Below are 21,405 nucleotides of genomic sequence, written 5' to 3'. Positions count from 1 at the left end.
CACAGTGCACCTCCGCGCATGCGTTTTGCTTCTAGCGCCTCAAGGTACGAGTGTCAGCGGTGCTCAGTCGCGTGCTGCGCGTAGCCGCTAGCTCTGACCGCTAGTTTCAGCTTCACAGTTACTTGCGATATTAGAAAAGAGAACAAAATATAAGGCACGAGACACGTAGCTCACGCAGAGCATACTGCGAGAAAAATAAGAAATGAGAAAAGATATAGTAAAGATATAATAATACAAGTAAATTCGTGGGTTCATAGAATAAACAAAAGAAAACCACACTTACGAAATAGTAGAAAAGTCGTAGAAACAGAAATTAGGTTGTAAACTCGGTAGGCTGAACGTAGAGTTTGCCGCGTCGACAGATGATCCTGACAATCTCGTGTCATTTTCGGCGTGCTGCTGTCACTCGATTCGCGTTCTTTGTTGCTCTGCGCTGATTGGGCCAGCAGATCACGTGAGACACCTTCGCTCGTCTTTTCCACATGCGTGGTCTTATATTGAATTATCGATCCATCGCGTAATATTTGGAGAGGTTAGGGTCAGCCGCTTCGCGCTAGGTGTGAGAGGGAAAAGTGTACCCCCCTCACGGTATTGCGATTTGGATGCATGTGAAGGTCATGCAGGTAAAACGATGACAATAATTCTACTCAGGGTGCGACTGTATTATTGAAAAGGTAGAGATCCTGTTCTGACTCCTTGCCGTGCTGGAACTATCCGTACTAACTATGACATGAGGTCTAATTTAGACTTTGCTCTGACGTCGGGCCTAGATGAAAACATCATCTTAATTAGGCTTTCGGTCTGCTGGCTGTTAAACCTATATCTACGGTTCAATATGATGCGATTTGAACCCAAGACTTTAAGAATTTTCTCTAGTCTGTGATTCGTCGCGTTCCCGTACACCCACATTCCGTTCGTGGTATGATCAATCACTCCGTAAATGTCTCCTAATACTAAGCCTAAAGACCCTATCTTTCTGATCAGTGCATCTTCAGCACAGTTCACAAATACAGTTCGTCTAATGGCGTCGACCTTAGATTTGTCTTTTATTTTTGGAATGTCGATTTTACATACTTTACTCTGGAGATGGTTTAGGTCCCGGGTGATATTTTTGTGTCCAATACCCTGTAATTTTGCCGCGATACTAGATATCCTTCTCTCGTGGTGATCAATGACTTTCAACCAGTCTTGGAGTTTTGCAGCTTTCTAGAATACTGGAACATTTGTTTTAACGCCTTCGAATTCGACTGTGACGTGATCTTTTACGTCTATACTCTGTGGTATGTCATCAATGAAAGAGTCGTCTGAGAACGTCAGGGATACTGACGAGCCTTGCGATGAGACGCTTTCGACTATTTCTTCTGATACAGAGCGCGATGTTGGCGTGTCTAATGTATTCTTAATGTATTCTTTCGCAGATTTTTAACATATATCGTCTGGCCTCTGTTTCTTCGTCGATGGGGATTTCCTCGATTTGGTTATCGTCCATCTCAAAGATAGCTAAGCTGTCTGAGTCCATTGTTTGACTTTATATATTCTGTTCTTTTAAATTTTTCTTCTCATCAGAGACCAGATTTTAAACTGTATTATTGAAAAGGTAGAGATCCTGTTCTGACTCCTTGCCGTGCTGGAACTATCCGTACTAACTATATCTTCTTCGGTGTAGATGTATATTGGTGGAGGACAACTATTGGAACATCTTGGTGGCGATGATTCTGACACGGTGTTTCCATCCACAAGTCTGACGTGGCCCACTACTTGCTAACTCTGGGCTTGTTTTCGCGCAGCAGCCCTTTGTCAAAATGTGTGTAACAAGCAGACACGTTCTTTTCGATAGTCAATGGAACAGTAGACGGTATGGTAGGCTTAACTCTAGGTTGGAAGTGGCGTCGATGGGTGGACGGCACCATCGACGACGCATCCTAGCGGCAGTTCCGGTATTTCCATGGTTCAAATCCTGGCCCATAAGTCTAGACAACTCTGGGTCTTGTACTACGCATGTGTGATTCTATTCACCATTTCGGCAATCATCCATCCACAGTAGGATTTGCGGCATTCTGCCCTCTGTGGCTGATGGTATAACGGTGGTGATCTAATAAGTGATCTCCGTACTGCGATATCCGATTCCTCCAAAAGATGTTCTTGTAGACAGGTGCTTAGTGTTAGATAAAATTAAAAAATAGACAAACATTAACTGATAAATTGATGTCACTTTAAATTACCTAGTTATTTATTCGGAGTACTGGCCTCAGACATGCCTTCGTCATGTTTCACGCTATTCGGCGGAGTAAGGAGTGATTTACTTTAACCCTCGTGATGGAGTATAAAATACCACGTCACAAGCTATTTAAAAATTTGACGATCTGTGTTACACATATAAGATTCGTAAATTCCAATGATTAAATATTTGAAACGCAACTTTTTCCTCGAAGGGTGACAGTATCGGGTTCTTGTGTCTCAAAAAGCGGTTAGCTTCAGTACAAGATAATATAATCTGGGCTCCGAATTATCAAACATTGCTGCTTTTCCTTTATGTAGTTTGTTTTCCTACTCACCATTCTTTCATGAGAGAATAAGTGTGAAAATTCTGGATAAACTCGCCTTACAGTAGGCATGATTTAATTTAACTTAGAGTGACTTTTAATTTCTAACCTATACTTACCACCCCTGAAATCTATACGTAATGACGAAAAAATAGTGTCTGCATTAATTGAAATTCTTAGCTTGATCGAAACGGGTGCTGAAATCAATTTCAATTAGAAAATGTTTTTTTTTTTCAATGCGCAATTTTCGAGTAAAGGAAAAAAATCATTGTTTGATTCATTTTATTTGGTCAGAAATAAGGGAAAAATCTGGAATGACAAGAAAAAAAAAAAAAAAAAATCAAATATTTTCAGCAGATTAATTTACTTGATGGTGTTCTTATCACATTACAACGTTGTACAGAGTATATTTATTTTACATAAAATGCTTATCTACGTTATAAACTTTATAACAGTTCATATATCATTGATGGGTTTAAAAACAGTCGCTGTAAAAAAAAATATTTATTTAGAAAAAAGATGCAGGATGAAATTCTCTACCAAACCTATCTTTTCAAATTGAGTTTTGAGCAAGTTAAAAAAATATTCTTCTGGACAATACTTATCCGGCGAAATTTCTTTTCGTCCCCTTTTTGTTGCAGGACCCTCAATTATGAATTTTCACAAACCTTGTATATAATAATTTGTACAGTAATTACACCGCATGTAATTATTAACTATTTATATCGCATATAGAATATATATCGTAACGCGGATTTTCTCTGCTACTCAACCATGCGGACAAGCGATCGAGAACTTATCATGTGCGCATCGATTCGATTCATTACGACCCTACTATAAATTCTTAATAACTAACGCGCTAATCCCAAAACTAATCAATATCAGAAATCAAAAATATGTCTCAATTTAACAATCTCAACTTAAGGCGGCTAACCGCGATGTAACCGAAGTTCGAACATTGAGCAGAACCCAAAATTGAACAATTATCGTATCGCTAAATTGAGCGCTCACACATAGCGATACGCGACCTACACTTTCTAAACACGCTAATCCGACTAGGCTCCTTGCAGTGAAATTTGGCTGCATAAAATATACCAAAAAAATATGACTCTACTAAAAACCGTAAGTCGATTCTAAATTTCTACACAATCAAAAGCTACTCCACGCATTATCGCGAAAACTCAAGCTGCTACTACCAAGCAAGAAAAACTGTTCACGCGTCCGCGTCACAATTATTGGAATTAGAATTCTTATTAAAGGATTATAGGTACTTCGCGAGATAGATATTGTTTGACTCACAAAGTACTATTCATGTTCACATCAAATACGTTTTATAATTAATCGACTTGTTGTAGAGTTACAGTTTTTATTGAGTTGCTTGAGGTTTAGCTATTAGTTGCTATTTAGAAGTGAGTCAAATCCATAGTCTTGCGATTTCTGATCACTCGGAATATAACAAATTTTAGGATTGGTGGGAAAGAGACCTGAAGGACATGAAAGGTGCGAAAAAGATCAGGTGAAATTTAAAAAGTTGAACAATAGGCAATAATTTCGCGACCACGCTGTCTAGGCTGGTTACCATACATATCTGTCGACCAACTGAATGTTGTAAAACGAGAAAAGCTCGTGTTAAGGGAATTTTTAAGCGTTGATTTGCCATCGAGAAAGATATTTTTAGTTCAGTTGTAGAATCCCGAGTAAACATATTGTCTTGCTAGATGTGTACTGGTCACATACCGGAATCGGTGTATCAGTACTTAGAATTCTACAAACGGTCTATTTATAAAAGCTGACGGTAATTTTATAATTAAATTAATCTGTCGAATCTACTTATTTTAATGTAAATGTATACGTCGCAACAAATATGGCAAACGAATTTCGAGTATCTTCGTAACTAAATTACCAAAACGGCCAACCGTTAATTGTGCGCTGATCTAAATTGTTTTCGAAATTGGTCTCCGGGTCTCAGCGACACTAAAAAATCTCCCACAGTGTAGTCAGATATCCGGGAGGACTTAGCTCTCAATCCAAAAACACCGCTAACAACTATCTCCACTAACTCTCTCGAAAAATGTCGAAATTCGAACATCGGCGCTATAGGTTGCGAAAAATTACCCAGATCTTATTCGTTCTCGGATTAGGAAATTTTTGAAGTCTAGCTTATCGCTAACGTTGATTTGCTGTCAAGCTGTCGGTGCTCCATCGTTCGCTAGTTGCTTGTCGACAGTTTCCTGACGTTTTACGATGCTGTAATTTTTCGGCTACGACTCGCTGTCCAATATGAGGAAATCTCTTCGGCCTTGGATTCTCTTGCTTTGGGAGTTCTTCGTTGGCGCTCTCTCCACATCCCTTCGATGCGCCGGACTCGCGGTGTAGCTTCGCTCTTTTCTTTCCTATGTCAAAGTTTTTCGTTTATATTGCCGCAACGCGCTGTCAAATTTCCCGCTCACTCCATGCCTGCTGTCGCGTATACTCGAAACAAAAATAAACAAAAATCTTCAAATATTTAATTCGCTACCCTGTAAAGTGTCCCGTATCGGAGTCTGGATGTGCGTCTCCAGTGCAGATTCAACCCTTCATCCTACGTTTATGCCCTTGTAGCTATGAAGATTTAACCCTCTACCCCAAATACTCAATCCTTTGTACATGTACATTCCTATACCTACAAAAATCTGACCCCTTACAGCCTTCCCTCCCCCCTTCCATTAAAACTCGACAATGGAAATTGGTGCGCGAACCTCGCAGGGGGCTGAAGCTTCTCTAGTATATACATATATATATATGTCAGATTACACGAAATTTAATTCACTGACTGCCGCAGTGACACGGTTAAATACAGTTTTATTGCATATGCAGGTCAATGATACAATATTCAAATATCGGTGTAATGATCCAGAACGTCTTCTCTCGGTCGTGGTCCCAAAAGAAGTGTGTCAAGCCTCCTTTTCTTTCCACTTCCAAAAATCGCCGTCCCTCCGTCACGTAAGCCATTCGTTGTTTTTACCCTCCACACCACCCGTAAGGGGGTGAGTCTGTTCCCAGAAATGCACTCATAAGGCGCAACCTCTTCTGCAGCCATAGAGCCCGATCCCTTGGCGCCTCGCACTTGGGTTTGCATAAGCATCGGCCGGGAATCGAGAACACTGTTTGGACGCAGCGTCGCTTGAAAATCTCGAACTCCTTAGCGATGCGACATATATATTAATTTATAGTATAGTAATTTAAAAAAGAGCGCCAGGATAAGAGTTATGCATCAAGACTTCGAGAGGGATCATCCAAACAAGTTGAGATTCCGTGACCCGATGAAAGATAACTGGTAGTGGTTCGTCAGAAAGGTCATTCAAGGACTATGGTTTTGAATTTGAGCTTCAACGTTTCGATCGGGTGATCCATTTTAACAGGCGGTGGGGAAATCTTGCAGGTAACCGCTAAATTTATTATTTTTCGCTCACTGTGAGCTTCGCTAACCCCCGTTTATTGTGTTGGGGTTTTAGTCGTACATGACTATTGAAATATATGTGAACGCTGACAAAATATGACAACAGGTGACTCTTGGATCGGACTGTACTTTCGATGAAAACATTTCCTGGAACTTACAAGTTCTTGTAATTGTTATCGAACAGTTTTTAATTGACAAACAGTTAAATAGATACCGAATCGTAAAATTACTGTAGCAAAAAGCATCATTTATCCTTTGAAAGCATTTTGTTCGTGACTGATTATTGCGAGATTAGTCTACGATTATGTTGTGACATGTAGATACGTTTATTGGAACAGATAATTTGCAGTGTTGCACTTTTCTTTAACGCCGATCGATGCTTCAAATCAAATTTGGATATTATGAAATAACAGTAATTTTTTCAAAACTTTGTCAGTCTTTAGGTGGTTGCTGAGGTGAAGGATTCCTCACGTAAACTTTGTTCCAAGTCTTTGGTATATTTGGACACAAGATTCATAGCACCAGTTGCTATTTAGTTCGAACTCCACATCGAGAACTTATCTAAAAAGTTGATTTTTCGATGAAGCTGACTTCGATGCTGCAATTCTGTACTCAAAGTATCAATGACGGCATTGTATATGTTGGCTTGGAATTGTTCTCGAGCATTCGGCGACTACATCATTTAAATTTTCTTGATTGAATTTCACTTCCAAAGTGTTATTTTTGGCTTTCTCCTGTTTGAGATTTTTGTCTATGTAATTGTTGAACTTGTTTGAGACAGATAATTCAACATAGTCCAAACGTGTCATGGACTGTGGTACTGTCGGGTGATTAGTGAATGAATGACGCCAGAGATTATGGTTAACGGTAATACGGGATTAACAAATACTTTATTAACGAGAAAAGTCAGGTTACAGAAATTAGGATGGCGTAGTAGGAATGCGAAAGGCAGGGAAAAAATGAAGCTAACTAATATGTGCGTATGCGCGAAGAACGCGGCGAAGACTGATCAAAGATGTGAAAAAGTGCAGGCTCGCTCCCGAGTCGAGGCGAAGAGTCAGCGTCGCGCCATAAATGCCACATGTAGGGAAATTCCCGGCCCTGTCAAACCCTTGGCTCTCTCAGCTAGCGAGGCGAGGCCTGGGGCCGGATTCCGAACATCAAGTGAGTTCGTGTTCGTCTTTATGGAAACGGAAATTTGTAGTGTGATGTCAATCTCTTCTTTCCTGAATAGTGTATGGCTCAGGAACTTGCGGTCTGTGCCATCTAGCGGCTAATAAATCGTTCTCTATCTGCTCGTGGTAGTTGCCCACCCACTAGCACCCCGTGTTATTTCTATTATTTTTTTGCCTGTGGTGACGGTTTCTAACGTAACCTCCTATGACGCTTTGACCTCCTCGGTGACAAGTGAGTACAACAAAATTCGCATTCTAGTAAAATAACTCTAAAATAAGAAGTATACAGTATACTCAACACCCAACCTGTTGAGAAGGAATAAGAGGTTATGTATGGTTAATACAAACAAACGTCAGAACTAACATCTATTTTTCTCTCCTTTCTTAGCTATCGCCGTCTATCAACAGCGTGTGCCACTTCGTAACAATATTTAACATCGATAAGCTCTGTACCGACCGTGATGTTCATTAACCATCGACTATAATAACAGTATGGAGAACGGAAAACCGTAGAACTCACTAACTCGAACTCACTTGATGGTCGGAATCCAGCCCCTGTATGTAAGACCGGGGTCATGAAAGAGATAGAGGTCCTAGCCAGAGGGCGCGCGCGTCGCGCTGCTCTCGCTCCGTTTCTCCGCCGACCGGCCGCCGAGTCAGAAAATCTCCAACGCTGAGCGGAAGCGGATGTGCCGGTCTGATCCTCGCTCTACTTTCTCAAACCAGTTTTCCGTGTGTTTCCACAATCGATTCTCATCCTTTTCTTTGTAAACGTATTACTTACCCGCAAGAAAAGTAAGTACGGACGAAACAAAATATAACCTTACCGATCAACTCGACGTGCACGGCTCCGAATTATTCACGAACTTCCCATGGTACGGCGAGTCTCAACTCGACAATTTTGAAGAACAGACATTGCATTAATAAATATTGATACCGATACTGCTTTCTCGCAAATGCGGGAGAATAGTGCTACTTTTTTCCAACAAATGATGAAGAAAAGTAAAGAGGGAATATATGCCGCTTTTGTCCCGCTTTTCGTGTTGGAAAGGGAACATTACGATTGAGTCAGAAACAAAAAGGTTTTGCTCATTATACAAAGACATATCATTGCTGTGCACGTTTTACCCAGTTTAAAGAAAAATTACTTTCAATCATTTAAAAACAAGCTTCAAATACTTTTTAATTATTTGCAAAGTGTATTATACTTACCGATTTTTTGCTAAAATTTGTTTGTCATGTTGATTTACACTCAACTAGTGATTCAGATTCTTTCTTTGACTAACTTTTCAAAGGTATACAAAATACCAATTTGTATCACGTACTGTTGTATTTTTTCGTAACAGTTACGAAGCAGTATGAGTATGCAATAACCATTGATCTTCTATGCGGTGTTGTTTTGTAGTCATGCTTCAGAAATTACAATATTGTCACTGGCAACTTAATTGTCAGTAAAATTGATAGTGAACGCGTACTCAAAAACGCTTGTCGTTACATGTCATGATCAGATTTTTGCACGAATCTTATTCAATTTTATGAACAATGGTCGAGGTGGCATTATTGACGCGTATTTGATTCTGGTGACAATTTTTAGTATTACATACACCTGTGTAATACATATAGATTAATGATAGTTTTTCAGAAGTTGCATTTTGCATCCGTAGCTTCTAAGATATTGCGTATATTTCAAAAGGTAACAAAATCCGTAGCACCTCATTTATAGTGTGAAATTCTATAATTTACTTCACTAACATACATTCACTTTGTGATTTATTTTTTAACGCGGCGAAGCTTTTTTTCAAATAATATGTACAAAGACAGTTTATTTATCCAAGAAAATTTTTGGATGCTTAATTATATCGATTTAGTTATTTATGGCTTTTTTCTTTGCGTAGATGCTTAATGGTAACATTATATGAATAACAGTTTCCTGTTGACTTGTTTACAATCTTTTTTTTAGCCTTCTAGGTATATATAGAATTATTCCCTCACTCATCCATTCATACCGCTTCAAAAGGTTGTCACTGGAGCAGTGAAATACATGTAAATTAGTTTATAATGAGTACGTGAGTATTTATATTATCGTTATTTATTTATATTTAAAGAAGCAGGAAGATAAAATTATCAATTAACCTCACGTTTATATCGAACCATAATAACTCCATAACCAAGATTACCATTTCAATTCAATATTCTGAGGTCGAGAAAATACGATTCATCATCTTTATTTTGAACTGTAGATGTTATTCGAAATGAGGTGGAGATGAGATGAGGTGATCGAAGATGGTCATAGATGAAATTTATCGTTAATATCTTTTTCGTAGACTAAACCTTTATCTATTTTCTTCAACTTCGTTTTCATAGTTCTTTATGTATTAATAACGTATTTAGTTACAAGTTGTGATGGCATTTATAAGAATAAATGTTTATTACCAAATCTCCGCCACATTTACATTGTTCAATTAAGCCTTTTCTTTCGAAGTTTAAATTTTCTACGTATTGAATGCCTTCTTCATATTAATGGATTAAGTTAATCTTGTTTCATTTTAATTTAGTTGTAACATCAGTATTAAAGAGATTTATATTTCACAACGGTTAAATTGTACTACTTGACTAAAGAACTTCTTTACATGTTATCTCTATCATTCGTCTTCTCAAAGGTGATCGAGTCTTTATATCTGTTTCACTTGCTCTCTTAGTAATCAAATTTATATTATACCTCCAGAGTCAAAATTCTCACTACGCGGTGAATTTGAACTAAGAGTTCTCTTCACAATAGTCACACCAATTAACTACCGATGTGGAATGTAATTTTCTACAATTCCAACTATCACTGTTTTAATATTCAATTTAAAAATAACGAGCCAGAAAAATGCTTCAAGGAACTTTGATTATCACAATCACATTATAGGAATTAATTTTGCCCCGTTTTCAAATTATATTCTTATGTAAAACGCAATGCGGCGATATTCGTAATGACGCCGATAAGAACTACTCGACAACGAGAAGATGCACTCCAGTTTCGTTCGTTGGAATCTAAAATGAAGGCTTGTGGCTTCCCAGTTCCACCAACTGTAGGGAACGCTTTCAAAAGAACGCGAATTTACGAACAATCGACCACTGATCGTTTATTCACTACATCATCTACAAATCTTCGTATGCGTAAATAGTGGAACAACAAGACGGAGTGGTTGAATTCCACAATAAAAAACAAATGTCCAATTAACATGAAAAAGCTTTCACCAAGGCAAGGCTTCGCATGCGTGAATAGTTGAACAACGAGATGGAATGGCCACCAGAGGATGCTTCTATCCTACGTATTTCGATTAGTCTGAGATGAAAGACTTCGAACGTAGTTAACGACTGATTTACCACCGATCGCATATTAACTGGATCATCTAGAAATCTTCGTATGTGTGAAGACTTGAACACCGAGACGGAGTGGCTGACTTCTGAAATCAAGAACAAATTTGCAATCAACATGAAGAGGCCATCACCCTGGCCAAAAGAGTTGCCTGCTGCAGATATTTTTCAAGTTTCATCAAACGTGGTGAATGCTTCTAAGAGAACGTACGTACATAATGATCAGGCGAAATTAGATTCAAGACGTGTCATTCAACTCACTTATCCAACATGGTCTGGTTATTTCATGACAATAGTAATTGGATCATATAAAAATCTTCGCATGCATGAATAGTTGAATAACGAGATGGAATGGCAACCAGAGGATGCTTCTACCTTACGCGTTTCGATTAGTCTGAGACGAAAGACTTCTAGTGTAATTGATGAACGATTGACTACTGATCGTTCATTCACTGGATATTTAGTCAGTGAATCATCTCGAAGTCTTCGTATGCGTGAATAGTTGAACAACGAGATGGAATGGCCATGTAAGGATTTTTCTACACTACGTAATATGATTAATCAGAACTCAAGGACTTCGAGTGTAATTGAAAAGAGAGGATTTTACCCCGGAATGTCAGGCTCTCATACTCCATCTGGTCTAGAATCAAATATCAGGGGGTACATTCATCATCTTCCTTTTAACGTTTATTTGGTTTACGAGTACTTCAAGCTTATGGTTAGTACTACCGAGTGAACAGAATCTACGGGTCGATTGTATCATTTGTCCTAACTACTGTTTTGAATCATCGTTTTTAATGGTGCCAACCGAAGTTCATAACCGCCTGCAGGCTCACCAGTATATTATGCATCACAGCGTTGAAGACTAACGTTGCATTATGGGAATTACCCTATTTACACTATTTCCTGAATATGTTAGATACACTTATAGGTTAGATTAGTCAACAGTATAGTCTAAGTTAGATCAATTCATTTTTCCCATATTTGATTCTGTATGTTGATTCATTAATGGTGATTACAATCCAGTACTATTCACTAACCAATATTCACCCATTATTAGTTTAACAATTTCTTATAGATAATTTTCCGAAAACATGATTTTATGCGTAATTAGAATTTATGTAATTTTACTTAGTACACGAGTAATACAGCTGGATAGTATATTCAAGTTCCTCGGAGTACTGTTTTTCCTTTTTGGTCTTTTACCACCTCACGTTACATTGGTTATTCAGTACTCGTGGAGGTGATTAGCGTCATCCACTTATTTGCACTATTTTCCTCATATTCACGATTTTTTTTATAGTATACCTAAGTGAACGGCCGTTATTTCGAACAAATAATGTAATAGTAGTTTAATCTACGATTTATCTTACAATTAGTTGTGGGTATTTCACTAGCAAACCCAATAGAAGGTTAAGTCTTTTTTCCGATATCGAATCTTGATTTTTAATTCTCGATTGTTTTCTGAATTCTTATCCTTTAATTTCCAAAATCGTTTGATTATAATACACAATTATATGTCTTATACATCTTTCAAAAGAGTAAGATTTCGCCGCTCTGTGGCGTATAGCTTGTAAGTATAGCATTTTTGGATTATATAAGCATCTTTCGACAGAGTTGTGCCAAAGTGTAAACGATTTTTCGTTATTTACGCTAGATTATTTTTAGGTTTAACTCGCGATACAATACATATCAAAAATTGCCACCAGAATGATATATCTACGTGTGCCAATGGTGCATCAAATCTGATTTTAACATGTGGCAGATCAGTCTACATCAAATCTAATGTTTCCCTGACTGACCACATCATTTGTCTTGAATTTTTATTATATTTATAATTCATTTAACGAATTTGGATAACAACTGATACGAAATGAAATTGTCTGAACAAGTTTCAGTACTCAATTCTGGTTATCCTAAAAACCAAACTGACAATCGAGAAATAATTCTCCGGAACTAATGTGGACTCGTTTCTCCGAATCTTCGGACCCTTCCACAGAGGTTCCGGTTCCTGAACCTTTGCTACCGAAAAAACGGAACCTGGACTTTTGATAGATGCCAACGCTTCAACCGAAAGCTGTATTGCCACAAAAAGACGGCGCAAAAACTGATTCACTTTTTTGCGATTACAGACTTGTTTCTGGTTATCGAGAAACCTAACCGACGATGGATAAATTATTTTCCATGACGAATGAAATCAGCATATGCTGTTTCGTTCCGTACGATGCTTTAGGAGTTTTAAAAATAATCACACTTGACGCATCGTTCGACGTCGCATTTAGCAACGAAGATGACAAGTCAAACGAGATCTGAAGCCGCCGCACGATCGCTGAACGTAATTATTTACAATGGAACAGATTTAAGGAAACAATGTATTGACTCGTAAGGTAGAAAGTACACGTACTTCATTTCTACGTGAATTAATATTTGGCACCTGATGCGAATCAGAGGTTATGATTGTGACGAAAAATACTCGGTATGCAAAAATCATTTTCTGGCAGCAATTCATATAAATTATCACAATTCACAATTTGGTGACACAGCCATTGGACGAGACCATATTGAGCTACGCAATCGAAATCAACGCCATTTATACTTAGCTCTGCATCAAGACCCGAATGAGCTGATTGTTTTAAATCGTTTATTGTGGGTTTGCTGATGTTCGATAATGAGTTCTCAACGGTCGATATTCGATAGTTTAGTCATTATTAATTGGAAAAATCGGCTAGAGAATTTTTGTGACATTAGTCCCTTATAGTCATATTTTGCCATCGAATAGAGTTCTACTTTTGCGGAATCGTTTGCGGATGTTTATTACCATTTCCCCAATCTTAAATAGTCCCTCAATTATCTTTAAAAATTGAAAAAAAAGATTTCCACCCTCAAGAAAACAAACTAAAACGAATGTAGTTAGGAACTAGTTCCGGGAGCTTGTACAATTCCATCGCATCTAACTTACGACAGTTCCTCATTGACTGTAAATTGTATTGAAATTCACCAATACAATGATTCATCGTACGGAAAATTACGTTAATGCAATTTACAGTTGATGAGAAGCTGTCGAAGTTAAATGCGCCACGGCTGCCATGGACAAACTCAAGGGACTAATGCCTCACTACAAATGTTTTAATTTTTACGACTAGCAAGCATCTGGATTGCGTCAAAAAACACCTACAAACGACCAACAAAGGATTACAGAAAGCCTTACAGAAAATTGAATATTAATGGATCATATCCGCTTGTTTGTACTCCGTCATTGAGTTGAGTTGAAATCTCCTCGTCATTGCGTCTTTTCGACGCTACCTGTAATATGTTTCAAGTCATTTCGATTTACTTTGCAATTTGATAGAGAATTCCCTTGTTTTTATGTACTTTACAAATACATGTCCTATTTCTTTGGTAACTTTGACTTGTACTACGTTATCGCGGTCAGAATATGATAGAAACTTCTGAGAGCCCTGCCTGACGGGCAATTTGGCTTGACAAACTTATGCCTGGATACATCATCATTGCTCCATTTATTTTGTACATTCCATCTGTGAGTATCCGCTGACTTATAAGTTAATTGGTTTTTTTTTGTACATAATTACAAACTACTTGGTTGTATGTTACAGTTACATGGTCTAGTTCGTATTGAATTTCCATTACCAACCCAAGGCCCGCGATGATTTGAGATATTGGCAGGCTCAATTCCTCCGTTTCCGTCAGGGAACACCACCTTACCTATGTAACGGTTGAAAGTAACGCATGGTGAGTCAGGTAGGCGCTATGTCATACATCTACTGATTTGCCCATCCGAAGCATCTGCATTTATACTAAAATGTAAGGAAATAAGGTGGAACAATACATTATACGCTTTAGGTGAACCAATCAGAAAACACATCGGCGGTGACATCATAAAGGCACCAAATTCAAACCTAAATAACGTCAACGTAATTATCCTTTGTAGGTCATGAAAAAAACTTGATATTTTGCCCTTCAGCGTTTATGACTGGTATTTTCAGCAAACAGAATATTCGAAACTAAATAAGAAACCTCAAGCAATCTACTTACGTGCAATCAGTTGTCAGATACACGGGTACCATGTTACATTTCTGTGACGTCATCTTTGATATGCGCAGATTGTAGATGCGCAGTTTTTCTCAATTTCTTCATCATCTCTTACCAGATTCTTTGCCGTCGGAGTTCGAATCGTGCATCCTAGTCGCACCGTCTTGGTTCCCAATTTAAACTTCCCTGACGCCTGATGATGACCGCCAATGTCCCATTATCATCGTAAACTTCTTTTTACTTTTCAGGAAACGCCTCCACAATGGTAATAATTTGACTAAGGATCTTATAACACATAACAACCTTATATACTTTGTGTTTTTGCAACATGCTCTACCTGCTTCGTAATGTCAAACTCATTTGTTTCTTGTTTGTTTATATTTCTGCCAGCTGACTTGTGTCAGTTTGAAACTTAGCCTCTGCCAACTCTGAAATATCTTGTCTCCTAACCCTGCCTTGATTCCACGTTACGTGTACGCAATAACTATTTTACATACAATTGAAATAGGTTTACATGGAACCGGCCGCGTTTCGCTCCTGGAATCGAATTTTCTAATAGGTAAGTTACACTTCCTACTTGCTTCTTTAATTATATATTAAAGAATTTCGATATTTTTTGGAAGAAATTTAAATCATTTGATAGATCGAGTAACCCTAAGTCTCCCATCTTGAAGTTTGTCATCTTGTTAGTTGCATCAAACCTATCCGCACGAATTTTGCCTTTTCGATCAATTCGCTTATTCCCGATGACAATCTTATAGTTTAATGGAAGTTTTTAATTGATCCTGAAGGATCCACACTTCCCAAAATCGTTTCGGTTTTTCTAACGCGTACACGTTTGCTAACAATTCTTTTTCCGTAGTGCAATAATTAAGTTCTGCTCTTTTCATTTTACTACTACGGAAGCCTATTATTAAATGTTCTTGATTTTCATTTACCTATTATAAAAATGTACCGATCACGTAATACCAGCATTACATCGAGAATAATATCTTTTACTAGGTGTATCGTCATTGGCTTGCAAAATAATTTCTTTATTCCTTCAAATTGCTCATCACGCTCAGCTGTCTATTTCCATTTCATGCCCTTTTTGTATAAATTAGAATTTGAGGCTGGAAGAATAACGCGGGTAAAGGTTTGCCGATTTTCATTCAAGAAATTCATCAAATTTTTACTATAGATCCAAGCAAGTAACTGAATAATGTTACTTGTTATGAATTTCAATTACGATACTAATTTCTAATGTAATATTTTCAATTTCATTATTCTAGTTGCCACCAAGACTTTATCATGAGCAGCTTGGAGTGTGATGTGCTGGCCGTGATGTCGGAGTGGTCGGTAGAATATCCAACGGACCAACTTGAACGATGGGAGGAAGTGTGGGACTGGATTTTTGAAAAAACATACTGCTTGAAGGAAAAATATGTGGTTACCAGAAGTGGAGAGGCAGTATCCCGGGACTGTTGCGATGGTTTTCTCGATCCCTACTCGACGAGGGAGACCCACTGGCTCGTAGAAAGACACAGTACTCCAGGTATGGTTTTATGCGCAGGTTGCAATCAGCTAGTAGGGCGATTGTCATCGTATAAGTGTAAAACCTGCGTTTCCGAGTATGAATATGTTATGCGGAGGGAAGATTCCATCATGAGGGTTTAATTTACTTGCATGCTTCCTGATTGCTTCCTTCAATTTTTATGGAAGTTGTACCGATGTGGAAGATTCACATACGTCGAAATAATATTTGGGCCTTCTTATTCATTCTGAACCACTCCTTGCCCTCTGGGTCTAGCATAGTAGGTTAGTGAGGCCCACTCCAGTCTTTCACACAAGTGTGGGTAAGAATTTCCATGTAAAAATGGAAGGTACCAATTACGAAACAGGTCAAACAATCGCACGCTAAAGAATGAACTCAGATGAAGGTTGCAGTATGCAGCATCAGGGCAGTTTTAAAACGTCATCCACCTAGAACAGTTCTTCAAAACCCTCTAATCGAGGCAGTTCAAGAAATTTTTTTACCAAGAACACTTCAACGTGAACCTACAATTCGAATAGTTTACAAAATCTCTTGGCAACAAGGCAAGTAAAATAACTCTGCAGGAATGTCGTGCCTGTCTTCTTATTTGAATAAACATCGTTTTCACTGTAATGATCAATCACCATAATTTCGATACAACTAAAATTGAATGAACCTTATCATCGTGTTAAATCTATATTGTGAATTTACCAAATTAATTACTTTCATAAGGACTAAATCAAACTGGAAAATTTACTAAACTATCTTCGTACCGATTTTAGTATATCCGTTAGCGTCCTATCTGGCATTGGTTAATTCTTTTTCTCTACTTTACCATTTTCGCAATTGCAATTGCATCATTCATTAGTCCACCGGCGCCCTATTTGGCCTGGATGAATTATCTTTCTTTCATTTGAAAAACCTTCCACAAAACACCACGGTAGATGCCACAAAGCTAGATCTGAACAGCTAAGAAAAGGAGGTTATAAATATATACATATAAAAGTGGATTTTCTGAAGATTTTACATATTCCTTGCTGTTTTAAATTTCTATACTTTCTGTCATGCCGTGAGCGGAGTTACTGTCTTAGGGGTAGGAAAGGGTCAGTCTTCCATTATTGGTTGATTTTTGTCTGGTTGGGTATTCGGGCACTGGTCTGTCTATATAAGTCTGTTTCATTGAAAAATTTCGTATTATTACTTTGAATGTCAAGTAAGTCTTGAGCATCACGTACCGCAATCACGAGATCTCCCTTCCTGTCATTCTTTGTCATAGAGACAGCCAAGTATCCCATGTACAAACGTTTCTGGGTGAACTCGCTCATGTTGCTTTGGCAGAATTTGATTTTCCCAGACTGGATGAGCCTGCGCAAATCTGCCATAGGTATATTGTGTTTTTGCATAGAGTGCTGTTCTATTTACTATATTTATCTCACTTATTATGTGTGTCTTATTAATACTCCGATTCATTTTGCTAATAACGTACACGTTTTACTTCGTGACGAGTCCATCGAAGCTTCGAGATATCCTGCTCAGGTTGCATCAAAAATGAACCTTGCTATTCATGAGGTTACGTTGTTTGACCTTGATGAAGTTTAGTGCCTAGTGTCTGGTGCTTCGAACTATGAATCCGAAATGTATGTATGGAATTCAATGGCTTACGGAGGAACGATGTGGCGAAGAAGCTCCCGTCTAGAATTAAGTCTATTTCATTTTGCCAATCCCTGATGGGTTTTGGATTGATTACAACCCCAATTATTGATTGACTTTAGTAACGTTGATCAATCGATGATTTTTGAATTATGTCCAGTTGGCATTCGCGGTCCGCTGCCACCATTTTATTTATAAGTAGATCAGTTACGTTCTAGAAGGAACATTGCGAGTTAATTCTGATTCGCTGTCTGATTTAGTTACATCCTTGACTTACGTAGCTGATGGTATATGAATCTGGGAAATCTGCTGAGCAGCTCCTTAGGACTTCTCGTTCAGCTCGATCAAAGTCTAAGTTTGTCAAGTTTTGGGGAGAGCCAACGATCGTTACGGACGATTGAACCAATAATTGGTAACAACACTTAGATTAAATACCCGCTTATTCATCCAATCTCCTTCAAGATCTCTACTAGTAGTTTGTTGTACAATTGCTGTACAAATTCATGGTTATCACGTATCACAGTCACAAACTGTTACTTAGTCTCGCGGGTCTAAAATGATTGGTCGAAGTTGATTCACTTGATGGTAAGGTTACCGATTAGGGAGTAGAGTCTTGACGGGGTGTAAGCACGAGACGATTGGTTCAGGAAAGCAAGCGGTGAAACGCTAACTGGTAAATATTCGTCTGGAAGATTACGTCTTTGGGTAGCGGTCAGTCTATATAAGTCTATGTTTGAGGAAGTTTTCTTTTTCCGCTTTGGATTTCTCGGTCCTAACAAAAATATGACAAATTATTCTCGAAAATAGTCGAAATCTTGAAAACCACTGTGAGTATAGTGGTCTCGCACAATTGCGCTAAGTTTAAATCGAAGTGTGTGACTTGATTTTCAAATTGCTTTTTGGTTTTGTTACAGTCATACGTTTCCCTGAAGAGGTTCGTGAATATAAAGGACATCGAAGATAGGCGCTACACCAAGTCACTTATCCGGAGTGAAGATAATGGTTTGGAAAGATCGGCCCTACATCTTTGAGATTCGCAGGATGCAATAGATTATTGTGGAGTTCGGTGGCTCGTCGAAAGATGGTAATGGGGAAGAGTCCCCGATTTATAACTGGAACCAGGTGGATTGTCAAGGGCTCGAAGGATTGTGGGCAGTTTATAATCCAAATTATGAACATCACTTCAAGTTGCAAGTTTTATTGTAGAATTTGTCAGACTTTTACTTGCTTCCTTTGCAAAATATATATTTTGACATTTTTCTATATTCAATTGTCTGATTGCTTTTTTATTTATATAAGTGAATTGATAGATTATCCGCATTCGCGTCTAGTGCGCTCCCACGATGTAAAGTGTAGCGTAAGAGGATCTCGTCTCTCTTAATCAAAGAAAGAAAACGGCCTAAGTTGGGACCATCCAGGGAAGGCCTAGGTTGCCTCCTTGCATGAGCTCAGGGGGCTATGCGGCTGTCCACGGCAATGTGTGTGGGAAATGTGGCGCACTGTCTGGTCCTCAGAAAACACTGGACTCAGGGTACATAGAAAAGAGATCTCAGAGACAACGGTTGTGCATGCTAACTCAAGTCTATTCAATTCTTGCACTGAGAAAAGAGTGTTGTTATAACAAATAAATATAATTCGTTGACTATTTTGCGAAAGCATTTTTAACTGTTGAAAAAATTATTAACGTGCAATAAACATGTGTGCTGTTACAACTACAATTGAAATTTTTTAGTATTGGAAGCAAATAGAATACTAACCTCTCACAAAAATACGTTTATTATTGAAAACATAATATAAAATTGTAGCAGGCAAAGTCAGAATTGATTAAAAAAAATTTCTCTTTGACCAAAAAGTTAGCACTAATTTGAGGGAATTTCATTCGTTGTTATTTCGAATGAAGATTTATTAACAGTTACCAAATCTTGTTTGAGGATTCGAAGCTCGTAAACCCACTAATCGCACGTTCCAAGCAGGTTCTTTACATTTTACACGCGGTTCGTAGGCCGAGCGGTTGACTTATAATAAAAGCCAGTGTGACAGTCCAACAGTAATGTTATGCAACTGATATTAAAATGTTAGGGCTTATCCGAGCTTCTCCCATTATTTAAATGTTGGTGCAGTGGATTTTCATAGAATTCGTTGGCTCCTCGAGGGCATATATGAATTTGTAACTTCGTTCAATAGTAACCTAAAATATATCTTCATTAGACATTTAATTGTATCTTGTTTTGTGTGTTAGAATTTATTATCCTTCCCATAAAGTAGTCTGTAAGTGAGTTTGTAAGTTATTTTCAGACTTTAGTCCTGATTTAATAGTATCCTCTGTCGATTGAGCTACTTGGTTTTACTGAAATTTTCATTGCTCAACGCAAGTGAATCTTTCGTTATGGTCCAGCATCCATAAAAACAGAAGGAACCAAATGGGAAGTACGTTGGTAAACTGCACGTTAAAGAACAAACTCTAAAAAAACGTTTCACTGTTCAAAAACGGGGCAGGTTTTTTTAAGCCTTTTTGGCAAGCGGTTCAAAACCATTTTTTCACTAGAGAAGTTAATTGTTATAAAATCTCTCAAATCGGGACAAATTCTTTAATATTACTGAAGAAATTCCATATTTCTCTTCTTTTGAAGAATATCATTTTCATATTAATATTAATCATTCTAATTTTGTTTCAATTGAATTTGAAGAAACGTCATCATTATGTTTAACTTTTTTTTTATTTGTGAGTTTAAAGACAGAGAAATAAGAAAACTCATATCTCTAAGCAGTGAAGATTTTAAAGTGATTGTTAAATGTTTCTCATTTCTTTGCTATTATGTATACATGCATAGTTTCTACCAATGTTCGAAATTTTTACGCGAGATTCTGATTCTAATTTCGATAATATTATTTTCCGTAGTGTTACTTAATCAGGTGCTAAGTGTATAATCTGAATTCAAATTCTGTCTTTGTGTTAGAGGAATTTTATTGTGCTTAGAGACGATTCATATATATTGGAGATATGTGAATAATCTGAATTCAAATTCTGTCTTTGCGTTACAGAAAATTCTTTTCTCCAAGAGGTTCGCACACTTCGTGGAAGGCCGCCGACTTTGAGATGTCGCGACTTACGTCGGGCAAGGAGGGATCGATTTCTACGTGATTCGTTGGCTCCTTGATGGCAGATGGCGACATGAGTCGCACACCAACGATTGGGATCACCCTGCTTGGTACTCACCGAGGGAGCTGTGCGCAGCTTAGGACGAGGATTATTAGTCTGGCACTTCAATTGTTGGTTTTATAAAATACATGTCCAGTCGCCATTTAATTGGATCTTGTTTTATGTGTTGGAATTTATTTCTCTTCCCATGAAGTAGTCTGTAAGTTAGCTTGTAAGATATTTTCAGGTTTTGATCTCAATTTAGTATTATCCTCTGTCGATCGAGCTACTTGATTTTGCTGAGGTTTGTTCCGTTATCCCGCTATGTTCTGTACTTCGTGATATTTCTGAGAGTGTCCGTATAACGTTTCGATTTTCGAAAATATTTGTATCGTCTGTGGTTTCGTTGATCGTCTGCATTTCTTGGTCTGCATTCCGTTCTCGCGTTCGTCTAGTTTTGTTCGGTCGCTTGCTCAAGTGTAGTAACAGAGATGAGTAGGGAGATCTCCAACGCTCGGCTTTTCGTGATACCA

General features: G+C 38.0%; 1 protein-coding gene across 1 annotated transcript in view; it reads left to right on the top strand.

Annotated features, from left to right (window-relative positions):
- LOC124179260 overlaps window positions 1-21,045 on the top strand; it is a 130,936-nt gene extending 109,891 nt beyond the window's left edge. The window contains exons 2-6 of the mRNA XM_046563494.1: window positions 14,135-14,270; window positions 14,689-14,835; window positions 15,079-15,129; window positions 15,842-16,104; window positions 18,648-21,045. Coding sequence (XP_046419450.1) covers window positions 14,780-14,835; window positions 15,079-15,129; window positions 15,842-16,104; window positions 18,648-18,697 — 420 coding nt within the window. The 5' untranslated portion in view covers window positions 14,135-14,270; window positions 14,689-14,779 and the 3' untranslated portion in view covers window positions 18,698-21,045. The remainder of the gene's footprint in view (window positions 1-14,134; window positions 14,271-14,688; window positions 14,836-15,078; window positions 15,130-15,841; window positions 16,105-18,647) is intronic.
- Window positions 21,046-21,405: the final 360 nt, after the last annotated feature.

This window comes from Neodiprion fabricii, chromosome 3 (genome assembly GCF_021155785.1).
Source record: "Neodiprion fabricii isolate iyNeoFabr1 chromosome 3, iyNeoFabr1.1, whole genome shotgun sequence".
Taxonomy (NCBI): Eukaryota; Metazoa; Arthropoda; class Insecta; order Hymenoptera; family Diprionidae; genus Neodiprion; species Neodiprion fabricii.
The sequence above is the reverse complement of the archived record's forward strand: the minus strand, read 5'-3'. Positions and strand labels throughout refer to the sequence as shown.